Source organism: Ischnura elegans, chromosome 9, assembly GCF_921293095.1.
Source record: "Ischnura elegans chromosome 9, ioIscEleg1.1, whole genome shotgun sequence".
Classification (NCBI taxonomy): domain Eukaryota; kingdom Metazoa; phylum Arthropoda; class Insecta; order Odonata; family Coenagrionidae; genus Ischnura; species Ischnura elegans.
Window position 1 is genome coordinate 4,180,106 of NC_060254.1, and position 26,631 is coordinate 4,206,736.

Here is a 26,631-nt window from a genome sequence, read left to right on the forward strand (position 1 = left end):
GCTGTCCATGTTAGGACAGCGTCGTCATTTCAAGTATCTAAAACAGTCCTCGTTCAAGACGTTGCCGAAAGAGATCTGTCCTACAGTTCAGCCATCTCTGTCACGTATTGACTAAGAGTGCGCGATCATTGCAAAATAATACGCATGTCTCTAACTGTTCCCAGTCCGAAGAAAAAAATGGAGGCCTAAGAACTTGAATGCACCTCTCACTCTAATTTTCCTTTTCTCTCTCTCTCTCTCACTGCTTCGTGCATCTAGTCCACTCTTCTCATCCTTCTTGTTATTCTTTGGTCGTTTCTCCATTCCTATTCTTCTTCAACGATTGTCTCATAAGTTAAGGTTTCCCAAAGACTTTTAAAATTGCTAAAACGGTCGATCCATTCGATCTTAATCGTTCTTCTGAAATATCGCATTTTGAATACTTAAGCCCTTGACTTCTCCGCTGATTTCGCTATCCATTCCTCTCCAAGACAAATAAGATTGCTCTAAATTTAAGTCTAATCAAGAATTGCGACCTAATTTCGATACTTAATTCCAGGATGTGAGTACACTCCTCTTTTTTTAGGAATTCCTTTATAATCTGTGATATTCTTCTGACAATTTCTTTCTTTGTAGCTTCATCCATCGCTGGTTACTCGACCACCCACGTCCCAGATCTCATTAAACTCTGCGATTTTTTGGTTTTCTAGTTTAACATTGGGCTTATCATCTTCTCTTCCACTGCACACTAATATTTCAGTTCTTTTCCTATTTGTTTTTCTTCTCATACTTTGCCATTTTCTGCCAGTTTTTGCCATAATTCTCTTCATATCCATATTGTTCGTCTCTGCTTTGACTATCGCCATTGTGCTCATTTTTTCGCCATGCAATAAATCACTCCTGTCGCTCCTTCAATGATTTCATTTTCAGCTCTCTCTCTCTCTCTCAACGGAAACATTCAATTCCAAGGGTAAGCAACGCAATATTGTCTCTCTCCTATCTTTGTCTTGGCTTTCAATCATTAATCTTTACATCGCATATTATTTAACTCATAAATTCTGGATACTCAGTGCACAGAATTTTAGCTTTGATGGAAACAATAATAAATAAAATGATTCGGCTACAAACCTCTGCAGTGACATAGGAAGAAAAAATACACATCAATTGCCGACTGTTTGCTAATAACTTCATTACGCAATGCTGGGCCTTCAATCTCGTATTCGATTTTATCAATTCTGCTGATTGTGAAATCGCATTATCAGTTCTACAGTCATCAGTTAGTCAATAATATTCTCCTGATTATGCCGGTAACATTAGGACATTGTAATGTATATTAAAGCTAATTCGTTCATGACGTCCCATGAAAATACCTAGGTACTTTAGTGTATCTTAAAAATAATAAAAACACGTGAAATTATTCAGAAATGCCTCGGTGATAGCTTTTAAATTATGATATTTGCACAAGTTATATTCCCCTCAGTTAACACAGGCCAACGACGAAAAACCTTTTTACTGAAAATGCCTTATTATAATGTGTTTTAGGTTGCTGAATCCAAATATGATGCTTAAAAATTTGTATCACCCACCATTTATTCATATTTTATAGTTCAATTTATGAAATCAAGCAATAGTTTTAGAATTTAGCATTTAATTTTTATTAATTTAATTTTTATAGTTAAAATAAAATTGAAAAAGTAGGTCTAATGAAGGAAGATGATGTAATAATATGATAAGTAATTTAATCGTAAATACAAACCATTTTTTAAAGTAACACAGTGTTTCATTGATTTCCGTATAGGGGTATTAGACTATGTAATAAAATATATATTGATTAGAAACTATGGGTGATGCAAAAAATCTAAGGCCAGGTTTGGATTCGGCACATAAAAATCTATAAAGATCAGCTATTAGAATAAAAAAGTTTTCAAACAAAAATTTTTTTGGCCTGTGTAATTTAAGTGTTCATAAGTACTTCCATTCCCCCTTGGGAAGAAGACATAGGGATGGGATCAACGCTTTTGAAATGGGGGTGGAGAGTGTGAAGTGGGAGGATGTTGCGAGGAGTGAGGAGCTGTGATGGATAAAGAGTTGGGGAGGAGAGATCACTATTGGGAACTGCAATGTATAGAATAGGGAATTGGATAGGGCATATTTTAAGAGGGAAGGGGATTTTGAATGCAGCAGTCGAGGGAGTAGTGGAAGGATAAAAGAGAAGAGGAAGAAGATGTCTGAAGATGACAGACACAGTGAGATCATGAGGCTAGGATTAAGCTTTAAGGAAACCTCGGAAAGGTGTAGGGTGGAGGCCTTTGGTGTTTGGGACAGTTGTCGTTGAAAGGCAGAAAACCAGTTGATGATGATGATGAAGTACTTCCCTGCGGTCAAACATAAGGCCTTAGGGCCAGTGTTGTAAAGGCCGATTAGAATATCTTTATATTATTCCAATAAACCGCCTTTTTATGAAAAACGAAAGCGAAGAGATGAAGAGAGCTTTGACATAGAAAGTAAAGTGGCCAAGTTTGGAAAGTATTGATAGCCCATTTAGGTTAACCAGCATGCATGTGGAGTGGGCGGTTTATTTTTTTCAAAATATTGCCTCTGTATTACAAAAAAAAGTTGCTTGGAGGTCGCGTTCAAGGTTTTCACTTATTTTCAGTCACATAGCGATTAATGAGACGAGGAATGTTTTTGGAAGCCGAGTCTTAGATGTCTCAACTTATAACGAAAAAAAAAACCATTGTCCCAGCCATTGGATCAGAAGGTGGGGCTAGTATGAGAATAAATTTACTGTGGCATTATCATATCCATTCGTCACTATTTTAGCACCCATAGCCCACATTTTTCTGTGAAATCACCTTATTAGTGAAACATAACTAAAATAGCTGTGGGAAATAGCCCATGATAAATAAGTAGCGGTTTTTTCCTTGCTTCCATAATTTTTTCGAAAAATAACGTAGTTATAAATATTAACGAGATGAAATATTTCAGACTGGTTCAGACACTGTCCCAATGTTATCGGTTATGAGTAATTATTCATTTGACATGTAAATATAATGATTCTAAATCGGAACATCATTCGTAAATTCGCGCAATTCACGCAATTTCCATGTTTTTTATTTTATTTTTTAGGCCTTGAATTCGAAGCTGTTATTCTTTTTAATTTGAATGACTGTTTATGAATACTCTTGAGTAACTTGTATGTGGAAAGATAAATAATTACACAAAGTATTCTGTCCAGAAATAATTAAATATCATTTTAACAAAATATTCAATACCTGTGATGCAAAAAATATCATTATTATGGTTTTAAATAAACCGTAAGAAACACTCTCAACAATTGAATATTTTGACAACACCAAAAAATATAAATGGAAAGCAAACTTAAGCGCGGGTCTTCAAGTAGCCATATAGTCTTTCTTTAAATCATTGAAGGGATTTGGTGTTTATCAGTTAGGAGTCTCAGAATCTGGAAGCGGTAATTTGAAAAGAGTTGAAATATATTTCGGTGTGGGCCTGGCGAATCTCGAGGTCGTCATAATAGGGTGGTTTTCCATTTTTTATAGCTTAAATCAAAAGATTATTACTCCTGGAGTGCGTATTTGACGCTTTTAGATTTTTAAATGACGAGATCTATTTTTCGTGATTAAATAGGAAGTGAAAATTTTTAAGCGCGCGAAAACGCGACGGCTAAGTCTGAATGCTGGGAGAAGCCCGTGTGACGTCATTCTGGTTCCGGCTGCCGCCGCGTGAGGCCACCTTGGTGCGAAGCTATGAGCACCGCTACGATGCAGGCTACTAGCAGGTAGCAGAATACCCTGCTAGCAGGTAGTGCTTGGCTTAAATAAGGATTATTTATACCCCCTTTAAAATGAAGAAAACTTTCCGACCATAGGCAATTTTTATTGGTGATTATTAAGAGATATTTCCCTGAGCGCTGTGCCTCATGCATGCATTGGTAATCTCATACGATGTACAAATCCTATCTACTCGTATAGCATCTAGGTCCCAGTGACATAACGTGGAGTGGCATCGCATGGGCGCCAATCTGGCCTTTTTTCAAATGCGGTTAAAATTGGCCATTAACATTCGTCTAAACTGGGATTTCTAAAACAAAATAATTGGTATATTATGATTGCAATAATAGCGGGTAACGAATCGCAATCAACGCCTTCCGTTTACTTTAATGAAGGAAACTACCCTATTGTATATGTTGGACATGGCTGTAACTCTTTGCCGGGGGATGTATAGATCACAAAGGTGTGCAGGAGTCTGGTTTTGGAATATGGAGATAAGAAATGATTCCAGGAAGTAAACCTTAGGCAATGTAAGGGTAGTTAATTCAAATAAATGTAAAGAAAGGACAAATTTCATCATACGTTAGTCAAAAATCAATCGTACCCATGAGTGAGTTAGCCGTAGCAAACACTTTTCAAACACACTAAGTAAGTCTCTCTAATATATAGTAAGAAATAATTGGGAGGGTAATACAACATAAAGTCGTAATTATAGTAGGTAGTCACAGGAAGATTTTTCTTTTGCAGTTTCAATAAATAAAGATGCTTATACAAGTGATCTCTTGTTGTTAATGTTACTATTCAGGCTATCCAATTTTCGGATGCTTTTGACCCATTTATTTTCCCCTTATATATGGATCTTGTTGGAAATGTTATTCATTAAATTCACTCCGATCCGCTATTGTTGTACTTCAATTTATAAGAAAGCTCGAGAACCCGAGATTTTGAGATAAAAAGTGTAAATTGTTGTTTTTTTCTGGTTTCGCTGACTTTTTGAAAAATAATTTTGTGATGAATAATAGCATAATGAAATAATTCAGATGCTGTCCCAATTTTTTCTGTTGGGTGGACCAATTGTTTTTTCCACGTGAATCTGAATTTATTGGGATTATTATTCATGAAATTCACTCTAACCCAAACTGCTCATGATAATCAAATAGTAGTTTTTTCTTGTTTTCATGACTTTTTTAAAATGAATCTTGTGATTTTATGATTCAGACGGAATTTTGTCGGTTCGTGTGTCCTTCATTTGCCACACAAAGATGAATTTATTGGAAAATATTATTCATAACATTAACGCCAATTCACTAGTTTGGTTCTTTAATTCATTACTTTTGATTAAAATCGTAAATTCGAAGCTATCATTTTGAGTGTTCCTTTTAAGCACTGTATTATACCGGCTTGGAGTCAGCGTTTACCACTGATAAGCTACCTTAATTTACGCAACAAATTATTTTAAAGATAGACCTTTTTCTGCCTCTACCCATCATGATTTCTTATTATGATGCATGTTATATATCTATGTGTGTGGTAGTAAGTAGTTGTAGATAAAACCGAGACGTGGCTATATTATCGACAACGCCAATTTAAATCAAATTCTCAGGAAAGTAATACAAATCATCAAAACAATTTTCAAATATTGATTTAGGCGTCAAATCATGCTTCGTCCACTCTCTGGCTCTGATCTTTTTATGCCTCTCCCCTGGCAGACGAAGGAACTGCAGCCATTGCCTTCGGAATGGTGAGCATGTTTGCACCGTGGCGATATTATTTACTCATTATTGCTCACTATTCTCGCATCGCTAGCCTTCATTTTTCTCTGAAACCTTCGCATTTGTGAAAATTAATCCACACAGCTGTGGGAAACTGTCCACGAGAAATAATTAAGGGGATTTTTCCGGGTTTCCGCTGTTTTTATTTCTTTCATCGCCCTCATTACCTCCCCATCCAGCTCCCCCCTCCCACAACTACCCTCCACCCCCCCCCCCATCGCCTTGGCTACGCCTCGTGTGGCCTGAGAGATGAATGAAAGAAAACGACCATTGTTGCGAGCCATTGTTTTACCCGTTGGAGCGTTCCCTCTCGTTTTTTTTTATTTTTAAATTCCTCGCATTTTTTTCCTCGCCTTCATTCTCTCAACCAGCAGCGCCTCAATGAGCCGACGACGTAAAAATCTCCCATGATGCGCTTCTGTGTACATTTATGCATTAGTGTGAGCCCCGTGTGTTCGCGCCGTGCTTTCCAGATGATAATTAGCTCTCCGCTAAGAGGGAAAGGGGTTTCGCCGTAGCAGTGGAGGAATAAAGGATGGCATCGCTGTGATGACGCAGATAAGGCGAGGCCTCCTGCTCATTTGTGGTTGGGACACTCCGAGTGGATTATATATTCCCATGATTGATGGACGGAGGGATCTCCTCTCAGGAAGACGGAGTAGTTAGTCAGTTGGTTGGCTTGGGAAAGAAATTATAATGCGCTCTCGGGAATCCGAGAAATAAATACATATTTCGTTTTTTTTACTTTATAACTCAACTGAAGACATTTGCGTTTGAAACCTTTCATTGAGAATCTTCTAGTTTCTAGGAAACAAATTAATAACTTTTACTTTATTTATCCAACAAAGGTGTGAATTGAAATCAATAAGGGAGATTGCTGCGTCGATGAATTAGTTTGAAATGCAAATTTGAATTAAGATAGGAAACAATATTAATTAGAGTCGCTAAGAAGGTCAAGTTTGGTTACTAGATTCGTGTGTCTCTCCATCTTCCGGGTTTTTCGCCGCGTTGGTTGTAAGTGGTTGATGACAGTTTCGCAGGGATTCCACCAGGCACCTTGAGGTCGAAGTAAAAACTGGCGGAACTGTCGTGAATCCCTGGGAACCAACGCAGCGAAAACCCCGAAGGTGTTTTCCCCGAAGGAAGAATCCACGAATCCTGAACGCCACTAAACTACGAGATAACTTTGTTTGCTAGAGGCTGAAGTATTCTGAAGCATATTAGGAATGGAATTTTAGCTAATGAGAATATTTTTGTCAACCTCTTGGAAATTCCCCTGAAGTTGAGTGACGCTCCAACCCAACCTTAACCATCACACTGGTCCCAGAACTTTCTCAAAAACCCGTTACCCAACCCAATCCGCAATCCTCCCCTACCAACGCGTAATAACAGCCAAATAAACAGCAAAATAACAACCCTGTACCTGAAGATGTCGCCTTTGCGACGTTACATTTTTAATTCTTTTCTATGGATTTTCACAACGTTAAGTCTGAAACCATCGAGTTTAACCGTGACATAGTTGGATTATCGAAAACGCCGTATAAATGGAATGTACTAGAAACTAATGCAAGAAAAATTCGAGTGTTCGCGGAGTATGTTGCTGAGAAATAGTTTTCGCGTTTGCAGCCGAGTCAGGCTGTCCATTGTTGCCGACTTTTCGATGGCCTGGTCGTCCTGCAATCTAGACTATGGCAATAATGTGTTAATATTTAATCTAATCTTGCCGTGAGGACGATGGACAATTCGGCCATAGGAACGTCGGCGATGATAGACCAGGCTAAAAAGCCGGCAACGATTTATCAAAACTAGTATAATTCATCACAATGCATTTTAAAGTTTTAATTTAGAAATCAAACGTGCTTCGGGTATGAAGCGTAACCGATATTCATCCAGACTCTTCGCGTTTCTAGAAAAGCAGAGGCAACGATCGGTTCTTTATCTTTGTATAAAAGTAGCATCCCGTACTGCATTAATTGATATCTTCGGTATTGATGAGATTATTAGTCGTTTTTTTCGTTAGAATCAGCACTGAAGTGATCGCTATATCTGTAGCAGAGGCGGTTCAACAATTCAGTCATTCTTAGAAGTGGCGAATTACTCCTGGCCGAATTTTGTCTTTTTTTCGTCACGTATTGAGACAGGCTTACAGAAAAATATTGTGAAAAATTAAATTATTATTCGCCAAAAAAATGATTTCAAAGAAAATGGGCCTCGATAATTGCCACTAAGGATTCTCCGGTCGCCCCGCAGATGGTGCTACCCACCGCGTATTTAAATGGATTTACAAAAGCCGCCACTAGCGTCGCTGGCGGACAGTGCGATCCGAATTACACCAAGAAATGAGCTGTTATTTGGGCTGTTCCCCGATTCATAATTCATATTTCAAATTAAATTCATAATTCAATGAATTATTCAATATTTCGCATCCCGCTCGTCTTCGAACGAGATATTGACGACAATAATCGTCCTCTCGAAGGGAAGGATCAGTTCCGCAAATAAGGAGTCACTCTGACCCAAAATTACATTGTGACAATTATTCCCCAATGTACGTTCCTCAGCACTCGGCCGTGACCGGTGGCCGCTACACACACCAGGCGGTCGCTAACCAGATACTCCGTCACCACCCAAGCTACTGTCGGCGTCAAAATGATGTGCCGCTGTACTTTGCAAATTTATATCTGGACTTGTTCTTTATATCTCTTAATAATCACCTATTAAAACTGCCTATGGCCGGAAAATTCCTTCGTTTGATAAGGTATCCATAATCCTTATTTAAGCCAACCGCTACCAGCTAGCATGGTACTCAGCTACCTGTTAGCATCCTGCGTCGTATCAGCGCTCCGAGCCTCGCTCCAAGGTCACCTCACACGGTGACAGTGGGAACCAGAATGACGTCACACGGCGTTTTCCCAGCATTCATACTTACAATTAGCCGTCGCGTTTTCGCGCTCTCGAAATTTTTCCTTTTCATTAAATCGCGAAAAATAGATATCGTCATTAAAATATCTAAAAGCGTGAAATATGTACTCCATGTGTAATAATTTTTCGATTTAGGCAAGAAAAAATAATAGGAAAGCACTCTATTGTGGTGCCAACTAAATGTTGCCGAGTGCATGTTGAGGAGAAAGATTCACCCGATTCACCCCCTGCAACACACTACTGTCGTCGTCAAAATGATGTGCCGCTGTACTTTGAAAATTTATATCTGGACTTTAGTGCATGCCATAGCAATAAGTAATACGTCATTTCAAAGGAAAGTTTATTCTAAATCCTGATTTATTTTTTGTTTTATGAAAATTTTAAAAATAAAGACACGCGAGTGCAATAAATGACTCCGCGCACCATGCAATTAGCCGTTTTGTCAACTTCATGGACTTTGTAACTCAACGCAGAGAAAACTGCCTCGTCTACAACATTCATCTTCCACAATAAGTTGCAAACATTAATGTAGATTAATAAAATGGATTTTGTGTATTTTTAAACGCATATTTTGTAGTAAAATAACGAAAATGTTCAAACATTATCTAGCCCTACAGTTTACCCCGAAAGAAAAAATAAAATTGATACAAACACAACTTAATTTATTTGAAATTTTTCTATCATCTGAAAATACATGATTTTTATGTAGTACATATTGTATATTTGGGCATTATTATTGCACTCGCGTGTCTACATTTTTGAATTGTTCATAAAATAAAAAATAAATAAGAATTGAGAATAAAATTTCCTTTAAAATGACGTATTATTATGGCATGCACTGGAGTCAAGATATAAATTTACAAAGTACAGCGGCACATCATTTTGACGCCGACAGTAGGCATGTCCTTTTAATCTTCCCTAGGGGAAGTTCCAAAAAACCCTTTTATCATGCTACAAATCTCCTATGCTATACATCACGATTGTAGATATTATGTAGCACAATAAATGGATCGCTCTGCTCTCAACGCCGCGCTTCGGACATTTTCAAAAACAAATTAAAATGCGCCCACGGCGGCAGCAGCATAAATCAAGCTTCAACGGGACGTTCTGGTGACTCCTCTATACATTTAGTTCCTTTGCTTTGCGCTTTAATAGCAAAATTAACTAAAGCTCTGACTAAAACTTGACGTGTAGAGGACGAAATCTGTCTTTATTACAGGAACGCAAAGCAAATTGCATCACACTTCGCATTAAAATTTATTAACTTTGCTCCCTAGCTGGCTTTATAGTGTGACCTTAGTTTTATTATAATACGTGTATAAAAATGTTATTTTTCATCCCAATATGTTTTCTTTGACGATCGGTTCGAATGGCCAAAAGCGCCAAAAGGCAGAAGAGAAGCGCTGAAACAAATGACAACGGCACCCTGCAATGAAGGAATTTCAATCAAGTTGGCTCGTAGTTTTGCGCGCGGCGCAGATGGCTTCTCCATGGCTTAACTGCATTTAATTTTCGGTTGGGATACAGGGGAAACCTGGGGTGCCGAGTTATAAAAAATGTTGGGGGAACCACACATAAATTCCTTGAATAAGGAGTTTTTTTAAAGCATTTTAGAAGAGTCATATGATCAACATTCGAACCCTGAAAACTCGACTCTCGATAACACGACACTCCGGGGAAAATCGACAAGCATGGCACATATTTTCCTCACCCACATAACGAATTTTTTAGGGGGCGCGGGCCCCCTCAGGCCCCATGTGCCTTGTCTACACTACACACTTAACTTAAGTGACTTCACTTAAATATAATCTTAAATGTGGTGCGGTAGCTACATTTGAGCTTTAAGTCGACTTCAGCACCGTGATTGTCTATATCGGGAAACAGTTATGTTGACAGATGAAGGTCTAGGAGAGCAATTAGTGATTCTTTGATCCAAAGCGACTGTTATTTGAAATAAACTTCCAAACTCCGTGAATTAACCATTTTGGATTCAGAAGGTTAAAAGGAAAGACCGATTTCAGTTCCTGAGGGAACGCTATATGGCGAGAGGTGATGGAGCCACAGGAATTTAGAATTACTAAGCGTGACTTCGTGGAATGACATATTCATAACGTAAACAAAAACACTTATTGCTAGTCAAATTCCACTGCTTTATTAAAACCATTGATGTTAAATTTCAACCATTAATTCCTCCCACGTCCAATGAAATCGCCACATCTTATCTCCCTCGGCATCCCTAGGACTAACATTAAAGCCCTATGCAATAGTTTCAATAACAGTGTGTGGGAAGTTACTGAGTGCATTCGTTTACGTTATTTTCGATTATGACACCATGGAAAATAAACTTTTTTACCGGATCCTCTGCCGTCGTCTCATTGTCAGTATTAAAATTCCTTAAAACGTTTCTAAGTTTTATAAATCGAGTTTCACCGTGAGCAACAGGCATAGCAATTAGTTTTCACGGAAATAAAACCAACAATAAGATGAGAAGCACTACAAAATAAATTCGTCGAATTAATATCTCCAACACTAGAAATTAACTAACGAAATAGAACGCTCAATAACCACATCATACAATACAGCACAACTTAGAACATAATCAACGGGATGATGTGAGATGGGTATTATGTGCCATTTACAGCACATGAAGAGCTTCAACCAGGCTTCAACCGTGCGGAAACAGTTGCCTACGCAATTTAAGTTGGGTTCTAAGATGACTTAAGTGGAGGTATACTTAAATGAAGCTGGTGACACCTACACTACCAACTTAAATACAGAGCCAACTTAAGTAGTCACTTAAGTAACTAGTGTAGACCCGGCAATGGAGTCGGTGCCACTTGGTGAAACTATCGCCACCAACAAATTCCACGTGCTGGAACCATGGAGACAAATTTCAAACTAATTCAAAATCGACCTAACCTTATGCTAGAATATCCATAAATATTTCTAGCTATCTGGCTATTTTTTCTGTCAACGCTGCAACTTACTCTACGTTGCTGTATTCTCACGCTAAATACTTCCCTAGGTTAAATTGGTGGAAAATATATATTTTTAACCTGGCTTTTACTTGGTTAAAACGTCAGTTATCATCCTAATATTTAAAGTTTACATAGAACGGACCTTATCCAACATTTTCCTGCAAGGTTATTCCACCAATCGTATGGCTAAAGTCGAAATCGACCATAACTACTGCCTCGGGACATACGTATGGCTTCCAGCGATTCTCCTCTGAGCCTGTAGCATTGGGTAGAGCGGTTGGCTTCTGATGAAAGTGTCCTGGATTCTAATCCCGGGTTGAGCCTTTGAGCACCCATGACGCAAATCCACAAAGTTCGAGATGTGCCAGGGCAAGAAACTGATCTCCCGACCCTGAGCGAGTGAAAGTCACTCGCATGAGACTTGGTCCCGTGGTATTTAGAGGAGGCTGATGTCATTTGCGCCATGAGAGAAACCCGGCGTCGGCATTAATGTGCTCTTAGCGAAAGGCGCCAAGGGGACAAAGGCTTTACGACGGAGTACTGCGTTTTAAAGTGCCCTCCTAAGGCCCCTTGAATACACACCAATTTTGGACGGCCGGTAAAATATCGGCCGATTTTTTTACCGGCGAAGCGATGCATGCACACACGCCGGATTTTTACCGGTCAAACGATAAGTTGCTATGTTTTTGAGCCGGTGATCCACAGTGACAATGGCCGGCAGCTAACCGGCATTTTGCCGGCGCGTGGTCGGTGTGTGTGTGTGCAAGCTCAAATGCCATCCAATCGTTCACTATTGGAATTTGGACGGCCGATCGGTGTGTGTGCAAGGGAACTAAAAGCAGAAGCAAAGCACAATGTGACTCTTCGGGAACCAGTGGGCCCTCACTCGAGTGGCGTTGAGTTAAAATAATCTTAGTAATTGATAGTCATTAGGAAAGGGATAATTGCTGATCTTTATTGTATTTTTTCATAGTTTTTGGAGAAACTCCTTCCACAGCAAACACAGAATGTGACAGACGTCTCTCTCTCTTTTCCAGGTTCTGTTCTTCTCTCGCTGGTGTGCCCAACATTCCAAGTGTCAAAGGTACGTGACACGACAGCAACACGACGTCAGGTGAGAGATGTGATCCTGCGAATGTAAAGGGAAAGAGTTCCCCTGAACTCGGTAACTCTAACTTAATGCGTTTTATGCGTGTGTATGTATATCGAGGTGAACTCTTCTCGTATATTGCTCTCATTGAAGAGGCATACCGTTTAAGGCCCTAATCACATGATCATTTTTCACGTAAAATTTTCAGGGATGGCGAAATGATAGCTTAAATTATTGCTATTACACGTCATAATTTTCAAGGATGGCAGCAATGATAGGGACCGCCGTCCCTTTTCCCATCATTTCTAGTTGTCGCGTTGAACACGGAGGCCAAACAGCCAATCAGCGCACGGGTCCAAATGCATATTGTGGCGACGCCACTGAGCTTTCTGATAACTAACATATTAAACATGAAGGACGCCTCTATCGACGGCGAGATAGAAAAATGATGGATTGATCATTCCTTTTCACTACCATTGACAATCATGAATGAAATTATCACCGCAATTCTACGTGAAAAAATGAACTTGTGATTAAACCTTGAGGTTAACTTTTCGGCCTTTTGCGAGTGGGATATTTCCAGTTTTGTGTTATCGTCAATTTTGATGAAAAATAGAGAGACGTGCATTTTTCCGTTTTTTATTCGTCGCCTATTTCTAGAGTCCTGAATAAGAGATGAAAATGCGACGGCCTATACTTTTTAGTAGGCAAGTTGATGACGTCACGAACTCATGCCGAGTGGGTCGTCATTGCATCTCTGCACTTCTCCTCGGCCTTGTGAAAGGGTCTATGTGGTTCGTGGTTTTTCACTCTCTCATGGGTGTATCCTTTCCACAACGAAAGATTCTGCCTGAAAGAGATGTCGAACCCAAATTCTAATGACGTCACTGACTCGTGAAAAGTAGGCGGCAACTTTCGCGTTTACACGTAATTCATACTTACAAGAGAATTGCTGAATTGGGAAGATATTTTGTCTTTCCCTTTTATATATCACCCCCTGCAAAACATCCTAGAGGTGGCTCGCAGGGTATTACGTAGATGTAGATGTATATCTACCGAAAAGTCTCTTTTGAATTGTGGTTTTTGGGTCTATGTGTAGTACCCCAATACCTCGGTCCGTTTCCCTTCATAAATCCGGCTCCCCTTCGGCAAACTCACAATTATAGCCAATCCCTTTCATTAAATCCTATTCTCATCCTTTCTCTCTCTCTCTCGCTTATCCGTATTCTTCCCTCTTAACACTATCACTCGAAATTTAATAAATAGTTGATGAACTGGGGAAAGCCAGTGCCACTCTAACCCCAATTGGCCCTGAACAACAACTTGTATTTGTGTGCCAGTTGCACCTTCAACGGGGATAGCCTTGTAGCCTTGCGCGACACTCAAGGATCTGGAATAAAACTCTTCATTGCGGAGCCTCGTCTACTAATGACTAGAAGACTGCTGCTTGTGAATGGAAGTCAATTTCGTACGGTCGTGGACTTACTCAGTGGACGTCACCAAACAGTGAGACGTCTGCACGTCCTGGGTATTTCGGACTCGGCCGGTTGAAGATGTTGGGGACGAAACAACCTGCTGCCCATTTGCTGCGCGAAGGTCCCGCAGTTGTGAGGAATAGTAATGGCCACGTGGGCTCACCAAGCACACATGGTGGACATGCTCGAATATAGCAAGGACATCGGTCTCCATGGGTCTACCCCATTGATTAGACCTCCCAGTCTAATCAATGGAGTAGTTTCCTTCATTAAAGAAAACGAAATACATTGATTGCGATTCTTTACCCACTATTAGTGTATTCATAATGTACAAATTATTTGGTTTTAGAATTCCCAGTTTAGACGAATGGCAATAGAGTGTTTGCATGGGTGAGGAATAAGCATGAAACCCTTTCCATTTAGTGCATACATGTTTGAAGTTCACATATGTTTAATGAAAATTCCATGTGTTACGTTATTAATTTATTATTTAAGTTTTAATAACCTTTGTTTTAGCATCGAAATTCAGGAGGGTAAAACGACCTGTAATTGGCTATTCGTTACGTGACGTCATCTCCCATAGTATAGTTGCAAGCGGACGGGAGCATTGATGAATAACTTATATTTCACGTATTTTACGTGACATTTCTTCATTTTTCTGCAAGTAAATTTGCAAAATGGAACCTGGTTTCGTTAATGCTTGTTCAAATAACCTCCCAGACGTAGACCCCTTCGTGATCGGTGTATACCTAGGGCCTATCTTCGTTTTTGCAAGGTCTGTAACTTCGTTTTCTCCCGAGTTGGGAGAAAATAGACTCCAACACTTAAGTCTCTAACTCGATTGCATATAGACGATGAAGTAAAGAGTGAAGTGAGTTGTGAATGTAACATCTTCGAGGAAATTATTTCTTCCATGCTGGTGTAACCAACCGTATACATTTCGATCAAAGGTATCTGACGATTGCGAAGGGGATATGTTTCATATTTGAACTAGTTGTGCTTTAGGGATACATCGAACGCGTATTAATTTTCATTCGTTTGTTCACTCCTAAGTTCTGTTTGATTTTATTACGTATTGAACCTATTGCCAATTCATTGTGAGCTTTCGCCAGTATGTACATTTCACGCATTTCGTTGCGCTGTTGTTCGTTTTTGTTTTGGTCATATTTTGGTTACGGTAGGAGTGATAGTGAAATTCGAAGTTTTTTAATGTTACAATAACTGGTTTAGCAATTTGTTTCAGCCTATTCATTTAATTGTCTTCGCAATGTTAACGTGAAATAACGTAAACTGATTCTAAGTCGTTAGTGATGTGTGAGATGTGAAGAATCCTTACGAATTTCAAGGAGTGCAAATTCTTTTAGTGTGGTGTGCAGAGTGATTGGAAAACCGATAATTATGCTTTATTAGTGTTACATAATAGTGTTTTATATTTATTGTGAGCCAAGTTCTTCATTGAAACAGTTGATTCGGCATATACTGATTATAACTATCAAAAAGACAGCTCGTGGAATGTGTGCGTGGTAGTGCTATTTGTGATATGATGAGCAATAAATATGTACAAGTAAGGGTAATTTAGCCTTGTTTTTTATACATTAACACCTCTAGTAAACTATTTTTCCCCATGTTTCCGCACTTCTATGCTGTCAATATTTGAAAATTTAAATGTAGCGAGGCAGGTTGTTGTGTTTCCTCAACTATAACATTTTAGGAGTTGCAAACATATGTTACTAATTGCTCGCATGTAGGTATTTGCAATGCATCAAATTTGTACCATTCATACAATTACCGTAACGTTATTTTCTTTATGATTCTTTACTGCATTGTAAAATTTTTAAATTTCCCTTTTCCACTCCAACATTGTGTATATCTGCTTTACGGGTTTAAATGCTTACAATACTGACGTTGCTAATTATGTTTTTCCATAGTCATCAAGCATACATAATGAAAGTAAGCATCCGAAGTGAAAAAAATATGAAATGTATATCATCAATGAATACACGGCCGTTTGTATACAAGAATAACTGCATCTCAAACATACATATGCTTCAGTATTACGCATAAGTCTCTCCTTTCTGAATGGAATAATGTAATAATGGCATCGACTTAAGATCCCTCCGGGCTGCCAATAACCATTTCCGACGTAGTTCAGGCTTATCGGGAACATCCACAAAAATCTTGTTCGGTGTAGAAACACGGGTGCTCCCACATATCGGAACAAAACAATATTCATTCCGGAATTTTGTCCTACAAGCCGTTATTCTATCTTCGCTCATGGCTACGAGCTTAAATAATTATTGTACGAAATATACCACTAATTTATAGCAGGAGAGATGGTTTATTCCGTCAGATTCACCTCAATGTTCCTAAACAACAATAAACAAGGTTTCCATCAATCGCAGGTGATCGGAGGAACTGCAGTCAGTTGAGAATGGGGATTAACGTCACAAGCCGTCTGACATGGCGGCGGAGTGTTTTAAGCGCAACATTGATTTTGGAATGTTTATTTGTTAATAACAAATTCACCCATGGTCGTACGACTGTAGGAATTGGAATTTTGCTTAATTAAACCAAACTGATATTTTTAACAGACCTCACCAAAAACGTGCAAATACTCTATGGTCAATTTTAGCCCCATTTGAAAAAGGCCAGATTGGCGCCCATGCGATTCCACTCCACGTGACGTCACAGGGACGTAGTTTCTATACGAGTAGATAGGATTTTTACATCGTGTGAGATTACCAATACATGCATGAGGCACAGAGCTCAGGGAAACATCTCTTAATAATCACCTATTAAAACTGGCTGAGGTCGGAAAGTTTTCTTCGTTTGATAAGGTATTAATAATCCTAATTTAAGCCAAGCGCTACCAGCTAGCAGGGTACTCTGCTACCTGCTAGCATCCTGCGTCATTTTAGCGCTCTAAGCCTCGCCCCAAGGTCACCTCACTTGCGGCAGCGGGAACCAGAACGACGTCACACTGGATTTTCCCAGCATTCAAACTTAGCCGTCGCGTTTTCGCGCGCTTGAAAATTTTCACTTTTCATTTAATCGCGAAAAATAGATACCGTCATTTAAAAATCTGAAAGCGTGAAATACGTTCTCCAGGAGTAATAATCTTTCGATTTAGACAATAAAAAATAATAGGAAACCACCCTATTACACGAAGGTGTTAAACGAACTAAGTTGGAAGCTTCGGAGACTCGGAGGCTACGCGCTGGACTTAGATTGCTTGAGAAATTGAGAATGGATATCCTTAATAGCGACGCGGAGAACATAATATTAGAACTCCTCTACATTTCCATGTCCGATAGAAACGATAAATTTAGAGAGATATTTTGACGAACGGATGAGTGAAATTTTCGCTATTTTATAAAAGTTACTCTATATGTTCTCCCTAGCTTATCTAAATTTACATCAAGTGGAAATTGCAATTTTAACACGTAGGAATTAACGCATTGTTTTAAGCGAAAAACAGTCACAACAAGAAATCCTCAGCTAAGTTAATAGTCGATTGCGAGTTTTAAAACCAATAAGTATGCATGCATCAAGTCTTAAATTACCGAATAATAATGACTAAAACAGGAGTCGTCGTAAGGCGTCGCCTGCGGCAAGGTGGTACTATAGAAGGACTCGATCGCTCGACGGGGAGGCAGCGGAAGCAAGGCAAGGCGAGGGGTCGGGTAGGGGAAGGAGCGCCTTCCCTCTTTCTTCGAAGCTTTGAGGTGCTTGATGGACTTGAGGGGAGGTAACGAACGACTCAGGAACGCACGGGGTAAGCAGTAGCATCTTGCAGTCGTGTGATCTTGTCGCTTCTAGACAACTCCGAGAGAGTTATCAAGTTTATCAATGCCAGCCGTAATTTCGTTGGAACATTTCCTTCTTTGTGTAAATGGCTGGTGTCCCAACACCCCCTACCATACGTCTATTACAGGTGGCTTGCGGGTAGTATGTAGACGCAGTTGAAGCGTACATGTTTCCGCATCATTAATCTCTACCCTATAACAGGCTATTTACTGTTTAGTCTTTTTCTGTGAGCTTGTACATGAAGGTTCCCCCGTCACTACTTTCGTCTTCATGAACATATACTTTTCTAACGCTCTTCTTTTCCTGATGATCTTTCTGTTGCGTCTTTTTTCCTCTAATGTACTACTCAAAGAGTTGAACTGCCCCACCTCCGCAAGTTAGTGACCACCTACTTTATGCTTGAGCTCCACATTTCTTGCTCGAATATCTTTTCAAAACCGGTTAAATTTGGTCTCTATGTGAGTGATCTTCATGTCATATTCCTCGCAGATGTAACCTATTGAGGGAAGTTGAACTGGGTATTGTTCAAATTTAATTGAATATAGTATAATTTTATAATTGATTATAGTGAATAAACCGACCTAGGTGTCTACTGTTATTCGCTCATTACGAAGAGTGCCACAGTTGATTCAAAAGAACCTCAGGTCGGTCACGACAGTGGAGTTGACAGGAAGTTCCTTTCGGGTGGACGGTCCAAAACCAGGGTGGAAATTAAAAAAAAATAGGATACTAAGTAGGGGATTTAAACTAATTTTAACACTTTTCATAATCGAAACAACTTCATTTGTTAAAGAAATATTTTCTAAATCAATGATTTTTCAATATTTTGTTTTCTTTTGTGAAAAAATAAGTGAGTTTTTATATCTCAGGGGGGGGGGGTCCTCCTCCTTGGGCCTACGCCTCTGGCTCACGAGTCCAGCACGAGAATCTTGTTGAAGGAGGGTTTGCTCGCCCAAGTAGGCTGTCGATGCAGTGGCTCAATAACGACATCTCACTGCATGTAAGAAAAAATAGTATCCCAAGTGTGCTGATGCACTTCTTGATGATGTAGGTAGAAAACAAAAGAAGCATTAGCAGCGAATAAGAAATAACTTCATCTCTTCTTCTTTGTGAGAAAATTAAATCAATTTTTGGCTTACACTTGAGCCGTAATATATAAGTAGTAAGTGATAACAAAGCAATTAGTTAACATATTCTTTGCCTGCATTGTTAGATGGCTGGCGATGTATCCATAATAGCCAGACCCTTCGGCCGTCGAAGTTTCATTGCTTCAGCTACACTAATAGATCGACGATTATACATGCAATCTCGAATACTTGGTCGAATACGAAAATATATCGGTGGAAACTACCAAGTTAAATTTTTATCTGAGTTAAAACGATCTTTTCGCGCTAACTATTGCCGCAAAATCTATTTGTCATTTAATACATTCAATGCGGGCCCGATTTTTATGATGTGGTCAGAATCCGCTCATTAAAAAATATTTTTCCCTAAATGTGTATTTAGTACATGTTCATAAATGATTTTAGCAAAATTTTTAATTATTTTTGCAAAAATCGCTTCCACAGCAATTGACATGATCTGTATTTCACGAATGCCGAAATATTTTTAGAATACCCATTTTTACGCATTTTGGAGCCTAAAAATTAATTTTAATTGTTAACAACAGAATGAAATCAAAAGGGTACGAAACCGTATTTTTCAATAACGTCAGGCTAAAAAATGATCGTGTTGACTAGATTTCAGGATAATCTCAAATTTTCACAAAGTTTGTAGTAAAGCTATTTGTATCACTTTGGCGCGGGGCTTTTGTCCGTGAGATAGCCAGGAATTTCGTTCAGGGGGGTCCAAAACCAGGGGGGTAATTTTTTGAAAAAAAAAAGTGTTCTAAGTGATGGGCTTTAAATTAATTTAAACACTTTTCATTATCGAAAACACTTAATTTGTTAAATAAATATTTTGTAAATTCATGATTTTTCAATATTTTGTTTTCTTTTGTGAAGGAAAATAATTGTGTTTTTATATTTCGGGGGTGGGGTTCCGGACCCTCCCCTGGCTACGCCACTGGCTTTTGTTATTGTTGTCGGGGATACGTAATATAAAGGACGTCGACTGTGCGATGATGGGCAGTTCTGCTCTGAATTATGAGACGATAATGATGATGATGATATCAATATACGAAGACGCGTTCGGCATCGAGTGAAACGAAATTTTTTCAGCGAGTGCAAATGTTATTAAGCATAAACAGATTGGGCATGAATAGTAAATCAAAATGAAATCTGCTAGCTCACGCGTGTTTCATTTGGGTACCGCAAGGGTCTCACCTGGGACCAATCCTTTTCCTGGTATTCACTAGTGATATAAACGATATAAAACGTGCAGCAGACTCCCGATTATCCGACTGCGGTTTATCTGGGTTGCGGATTATCCGTGCATGATTGTCAATCTCTATTATTAAAACGGACGCAAAATCATCGGAATCACGGCATTAATACTAGGATACACCTGGATTTCCGTTAGAATCCCCTTCGTAAAACGGAAGCGATCACGCGCTAGCTGCATTCACGGAAGCACTGTCTTCCTGTTTTCCAAGCCTCGCAGTGTACGACCGCGCTCCTTAATCACGGATACACGTCGCGCAGATATTTCAATCCGGGCAACTTATGCGAGACGCGCCTACGTGGCGTGGTGCCTGACAGTGTAGTTTCCGACGTCGAGCAGTGTTTTTTAAGCATTCGTGCAAACCACTTTTCTGTATCCGTGATCACACAGCCACGGATGTGTGGTTTTCGAAACCAGGCCTTACATGGAGCCTATAGTTATTAAATAACAGAATAAATGCATAAATAATAATATATTGTTTGTTTTACGTAAATTATGAACATTACAAAACATTTAAGAGAAAGTTTTGATTATCCGTGTTTTCCGATTATTCTTGCCGTATCTCCCCATCATTAATCCGGATAATCGGGAGTGTACTATATCTCCTGTTTCACATCTAATGTATGCTGATGATATTAAAATATTCAACTAGGTCCACGACTCAACTCACTGCCACGAACTTAGCAATTGCCTGCTGAGAATATCTCACCAGCGTGTTCTTAATTTTAATATCTTAAAAAATACAAAAATTCAATGATATCTCTTTCGACCATAAGAAAGTACCCACTTCCTTCAAATACTCCATTCACGGTGAATTTATAACAATAAAATCTATAGTTAATGAATTAAGAGTTTTTATTGATGGATCTTTGTGCTATGGTAACTTCTCGTTCATCTCCTGTGTTGTCACTAAGACTTTCACATTTTCGGTTTTACAACTAGAATCACTAAAAATTGAAAGATATTCACATGTTAAAAAATCATAATTTCCTCCTATTTTATAATATGACTCCGTTATTTAGAATCCAAATGATGTAAGTAGCATTGAAAAGGCCCAAAACAAATTTCTTAGAATTGTACATTTTTATGCTGGATTCTCATGCATGATGTGCCGTAAACTGAGACAATACAAATACTAAATTTATATCCACAACATGTCCAACGCCAGCTCAATGAATTGATATTTTAGTACGAATCACGTAATAGTATTATCAATTGCCCATAATTTCTTGAATAAATGATCCTAGAAATTCCCCCTTAAGAATAATAAAATGGATGATACCTAATTGGTAAATATTTCTAAGCCCCTTTATATTATATATTAGTGAAAATGGGATAAAAACTTTACTCCTCAATTCACTTCGATAACTACTTAACATTAAATATTAATTAGTTCATCGTGTATCTGCAAGATTTTTTAATGGGGAATTTAAGATGTGAGGCTGGCGTACCGGAGACGTTGAAGTTGCTGGGCTGAAGATCATAAGACTCGAGGATAAAGAGGGTACTCATCCGGAGTATGTAAGAAGCATTCGCTGGTGATCTTGCGTGGACGGAACTATGAATCAGGTTAAGAGGGTCTATAGTGTAAAGGATCAAAACTGTAAGATAGAGACTCAGAGTCAGCTCCCAAATATTCAAATATATTCCTTCTCCGGCTTATCCGAGGAAATGTTTGAGCCCTTCCCAATTAATGATCAGGTATCTATGACGACTTCGAAACAATTGAATTATAAGGCCTTTTTATATTTTTTATCTTATCGTTCTTTATTTTGATATTTATATGTTTTGTGTTTTGAATATTATCTCCCGGTCACATACGTTTTAAAGATTTGCGTTGAAATAGTAACGACGTTTACCGTCAGCGTATAGCAAGGAATGAACTGCGGTAGATACCAATGGAGAGGGTGGGGGTAGGGTGGTAAAAGGGGTGGGGGGACTAAACAACCTACAGGGGGTAACGAGTGGGGGATGGCTCACTAAGGGGAGAATGCGCCTGTTTATGTCTGCGCTAATAAATATCGATAAATATGATGAATATATTATATATCGATGTAAATTAGGCAGGCATTTGGGGACTAGTACCGGTCTTTTGAAGTTAAATGTAGACCTTGGAAGCAATGGTCTACAGATTTATGGAATATCTATATATATATTAAGATTGTTGCGTGTGAGTCTGTTTGCATTTTTCGCAGTCACACAAGGGCGTACCCAGGATCAAAAATAGTGGGGGCGACGTTCAAGTTATAGTACAGAAAAGGTTAAGAAACCAAAATTTCAAGAAAATTATGGCAGCACTTTAAATTGGAGGAAGAGTTCTCGGGTGCTGAAAAACCCTTGGACCCGGCTGGAAACCCGAGAACTCTTCCTCCAGTCCATACGCCGGGAAAACCTTAGATCCTTCAGCACTTTAAATTACATATTTTTTTACAAATGTCACTTTCAATTTAAAGAACATTTTTTCAAAAATTTCGTTTTCGACAAAGTTTACTTATGCTTCTGGGGGGGGGGACGGCTGTCCCCCCCCCCTCCGCTGGGTACACCCATGCAGTCACACTCCGCTACACTAGGGATGGGGTTTGGTGCGTTAGAAGCATAATCTCCGCACGCACGTTTTAGACTTGGTCCCAACGCTGTAGCTCGACATTGCGTGTAGTTGCGGGCAAAAACGGACCGAAAACAGCCTGACCTCAAAACGGGTACAAACAGTGTCAAGCCAGAATTACATCTACATCTACATAATGCTCTGCGAGCCACCTCTAGGGTGTTTGGCAGGGGGTGATCAATCACCAGCATGCATTTGGACTCCCACATGCACACCACACCGTCCAAAAAACGTCCCGTATAATAACAAACTATACTTCTATATGCTGTTAGAAATAATAATTGAATTAAGAAACATGCATTAATTTTTACATAGGTTAGTAGGCTACACTACAAGTCATGCAATCTATTTATGAGTTCTATCGCTGCAGTTATAATCTCTCATTGATCGTGGAAAAAAAGACATTCCGAACCTGTCTGTTCTACAGTCTTATCTCTCTGATTTTATTTATATGATCTGATCTTCCGTAGTATGTTGGCGTCCGTAAGATATGGTTAACTTCGTTAGAAAAGACACTGCTCTTGAATTTACCTAAAAGTTTTAGTCTACTTTTCAATCTACGGTCCGACAGAGATTCCCATCCGAGTTTATCTAAGAGGTCAGTTACACTAACAAGACTATCGTAACGACCTTTCACGTACCTGGGAGCTCTTCTTTGCACGCGTTCTAACTCTTTTATTAAGCCTTTTTCATGAGGGTCCCAAACACTGGCAGCGTATTCTAAATGTGGTCTAAAATTAATTACTGTATCCCTGCCTAAATGGTTCTCATTTGCAAAGCTCTATCTACCATCAATAGGTGCAGCAAAAGTGTTTTAGTAAACAATATATTATCTTTGCCGGAAAATCGTCAATATTTTATTTATCAGTTATGGCATAAGTAAACCCGTAAAGGAAGTCATGCTAGCTGGCTTTCAACTCGAATTCTCAGTTAAGCTTTGCTATTAATTTCACCTCAGGTATTTTGTTCAAGGTACCTAGGCTTTTCTATAAAACTGTTTCTTTTTCATTTTATGCATCATTTATAGCTGTTGTTAGGTAGGTATGTCTGGATAGTATTGCTGATTTTTGGCCTGTTCAGAGGATGGTATTTGAGAAGTTAATTTACAATTTTAGCATATTAAATTTGTGTACAATGAAATGGAATAAAATCAATTCCATTGATATGAAACGTCTTAAGCAAAGTTTACTTTCAAAGTCATGGCCATCTACCATAGGGTGCAGAGAAGTAAAGAGCTGTATGATTTAAGGCAAGCGTATTTGGGAAAAATGTGAAGAAATTAGTATTCGCATAAATATCATAAAAATACACTCTTATTTGATTCATATTGAACATTGAATTAAATTCGTGTTGTATAAATATTTCTAATTGGGATGCAATATTTCTCCGCACATAAATGCTCATCAAAATCAGAGACTCTTAGCGTAAGTTGGTTAGTTTTTGAAGGAAAATATGAGCCTATAATTTTACCTTGATAGACGTCGCCAGGGTAAAAAATCGAAGAAAATTAGATTCCATAGCGTATTGCACAAAATATGAGGGTGATATTTGGGCCAGAAAGAAATACTTTCCATAAATGCCATTCGTGGAGGTGTGAAGATGCCGTGGGAATCGCAGAGGAACACAATGGCCGGCATTGCTTACCCCCGTGTCAAATAAGAGAGGATGTCACTCATTGTATTTCTATTGCGAGGAACTATAACCTACTCATAGAGACTGCGAGAGACACTATGGAGAAAGTGGGGGACTCAGGAGAATGATCTACGTCACAGATTAGCCATTTTTCGGAAAAGAAAGGAGAAGGTGAGCGTGGGAAGATCGTAAGATTACCAAAATGTATGATTGTGCTACCTGTCCCCCTTTTTTTCTATACTAATGCGGCGATGAATTAATGTACTGCTACTCACTAGCATCTGAGAAAACCTAAGGGCGCTGAGTGTCTATGCGAATTGAATGTATGAAAAAAACTCTTGAGATTGATAATTACGCGAAGGAAAATAGTTTTGTCTCACCAGGGGGGTGTTTCAGAGTCTCGTAGGATTGGCGGCGTCGGAAACGGATTCATTCCGAGTCGATCGGGAACCTATCCTACGCTCGTCTTCCGTGCGTTTCACACATACTATCGGAAAGCGTTCCGCTTTTGGTATGACGTCAACAGTCATCCTCCTCCGGGAAACCAGAAAACGTCACAATTTTCAAGTGACAAGTGAGCAGCGAAAATAACCTCCCGCAAGATTTGATACTTGACAAGGGAGGCGAAAGGTATGTACGGGCATAAATAAGTGCTAATTGATACATTGTCACATAATTGACGTTGTTGCCGGGTAAAATTATTTTAGAATTGTTCGTATGTAGTTTTTTTAACGTAATACCCTGTCGTTTTGAGCAAATTACGGGAATGAAGGAAAATTTTGAACGAGTTTGTTCTGTCATTCTCGTGAGAGCATAGTTGATTGTTCTTAAGAACTAAATTACAGGCAGTCACGAAATCCATAATTTTTTCCAACAACATATGGTTTACTTACTCAATTGTTTAACCAAATAGTCATATTTTCATTCAGTATCTCAATTAAATATGAATATTGACCATCATAAATAATGTTATGGCCTTCATGATATGCCGTAAACGTCTTAAAAATTTTCCGTGAAAGTGGAGGTACGCTGGAAGAAAATATAGCGATTACATTAGGTTGAATAGTGTACATTAATAGTAATGGCTCGAGTTATGTACGTTAAAATAACGCAAAATAATTTTGTTAGTTGGTTATCTGTTTTGCACGTTCTCGGTTATTTCTATAACACCATTTTATTTGGTACGAAAATGACAAATTGTTGCTACTGATGCAACTTGAAATACATCTTCTAAATTATATTTCAGTGAGCGATAATTCCACAAAGAAAAAAATATTCGCTGCAAAAGGGAATCGAACCTATAACCTTTACCTCGCTGCGTACTGCCTTAACCCGCTGCGCCACCGTCAATTGTTACAAAAAGGACGAAATTTGTAACCTATAAATAGAAGGATGGTATGAGGGAGCTTCGGTGTAGTTGTTATCGTGGCTATTCCCGTTATGCTTGAACTAGTATTTCATATTAAAATGAATATTTAGAATGTACATGGAATGTACTGAAACCATGTACCACGTAATCAGCTGAATTAGGTACATAACCACGTCTAATTTCGATGTGACTACGATGTCAAGCCACACACACAATCATTTCAAACTATACAAATTGTTATACTTCCTAACCCACGGACACGTATTCAATGCATTATGCTACCTGCATATTTGTAAGTCGTTACGCCATGCATTCCAACTTGTTTCACGTTCTTTTTGCCAAATTACTCGTCCAAATAACAACGCAAACGAACTTGTACCGTCAATGATACAGTCTGCCTATTTATCGCCTAATTTGCACGAGAATTAAAGTCACTTGCACTTATATTACTCTATCAGAATATCCGCATATATCAGCACTCATGAAATAAAGTGGTATGATTTTATTATAGCCAAATACTTAATAAAAAACAGCAATATAACATATCTCCACTCGCCACGGGAATGAGTTTCCGGCACCTCTAGCCCACTCGACTTCTATCCGATAGGAAAGCCGGCCTTGAGTCGATAGGAAGCCAGTCTGAAACGCACGGATTGCCTGGCCGATAGTAAGTGACGCAGAATCCGCGTCAAGTCTCCCGATCCGCTCGGAAAGGGAGACTCTGAAACACCCCCCAGGATAGGAATGCTGACCTGACGGATTAGCTGCGGCACTTAGGGCATTTTCTTCTAATAATAGAAATAGTTTTTATTCTCCGAACTGGCAACAT

The 26,631-nt window shown here is 38.9% G+C and overlaps 1 protein-coding gene across 1 annotated transcript in view; it reads left to right on the top strand.

Annotated features, from left to right (window-relative positions):
- Nucleotides 1–26,631, top strand: part of LOC124166040 (mucin-4-like) — a 173,717-nt gene that overhangs the window by 126,557 nt on the left and 20,529 nt on the right. Inside the window, exon 3 of the mRNA XM_046543624.1 lies at nucleotides 12,480–12,556. Coding sequence (XP_046399580.1) covers nucleotides 12,480–12,556 — 77 coding nt within the window. The remainder of the gene's footprint in view (nucleotides 1–12,479; nucleotides 12,557–26,631) is intronic.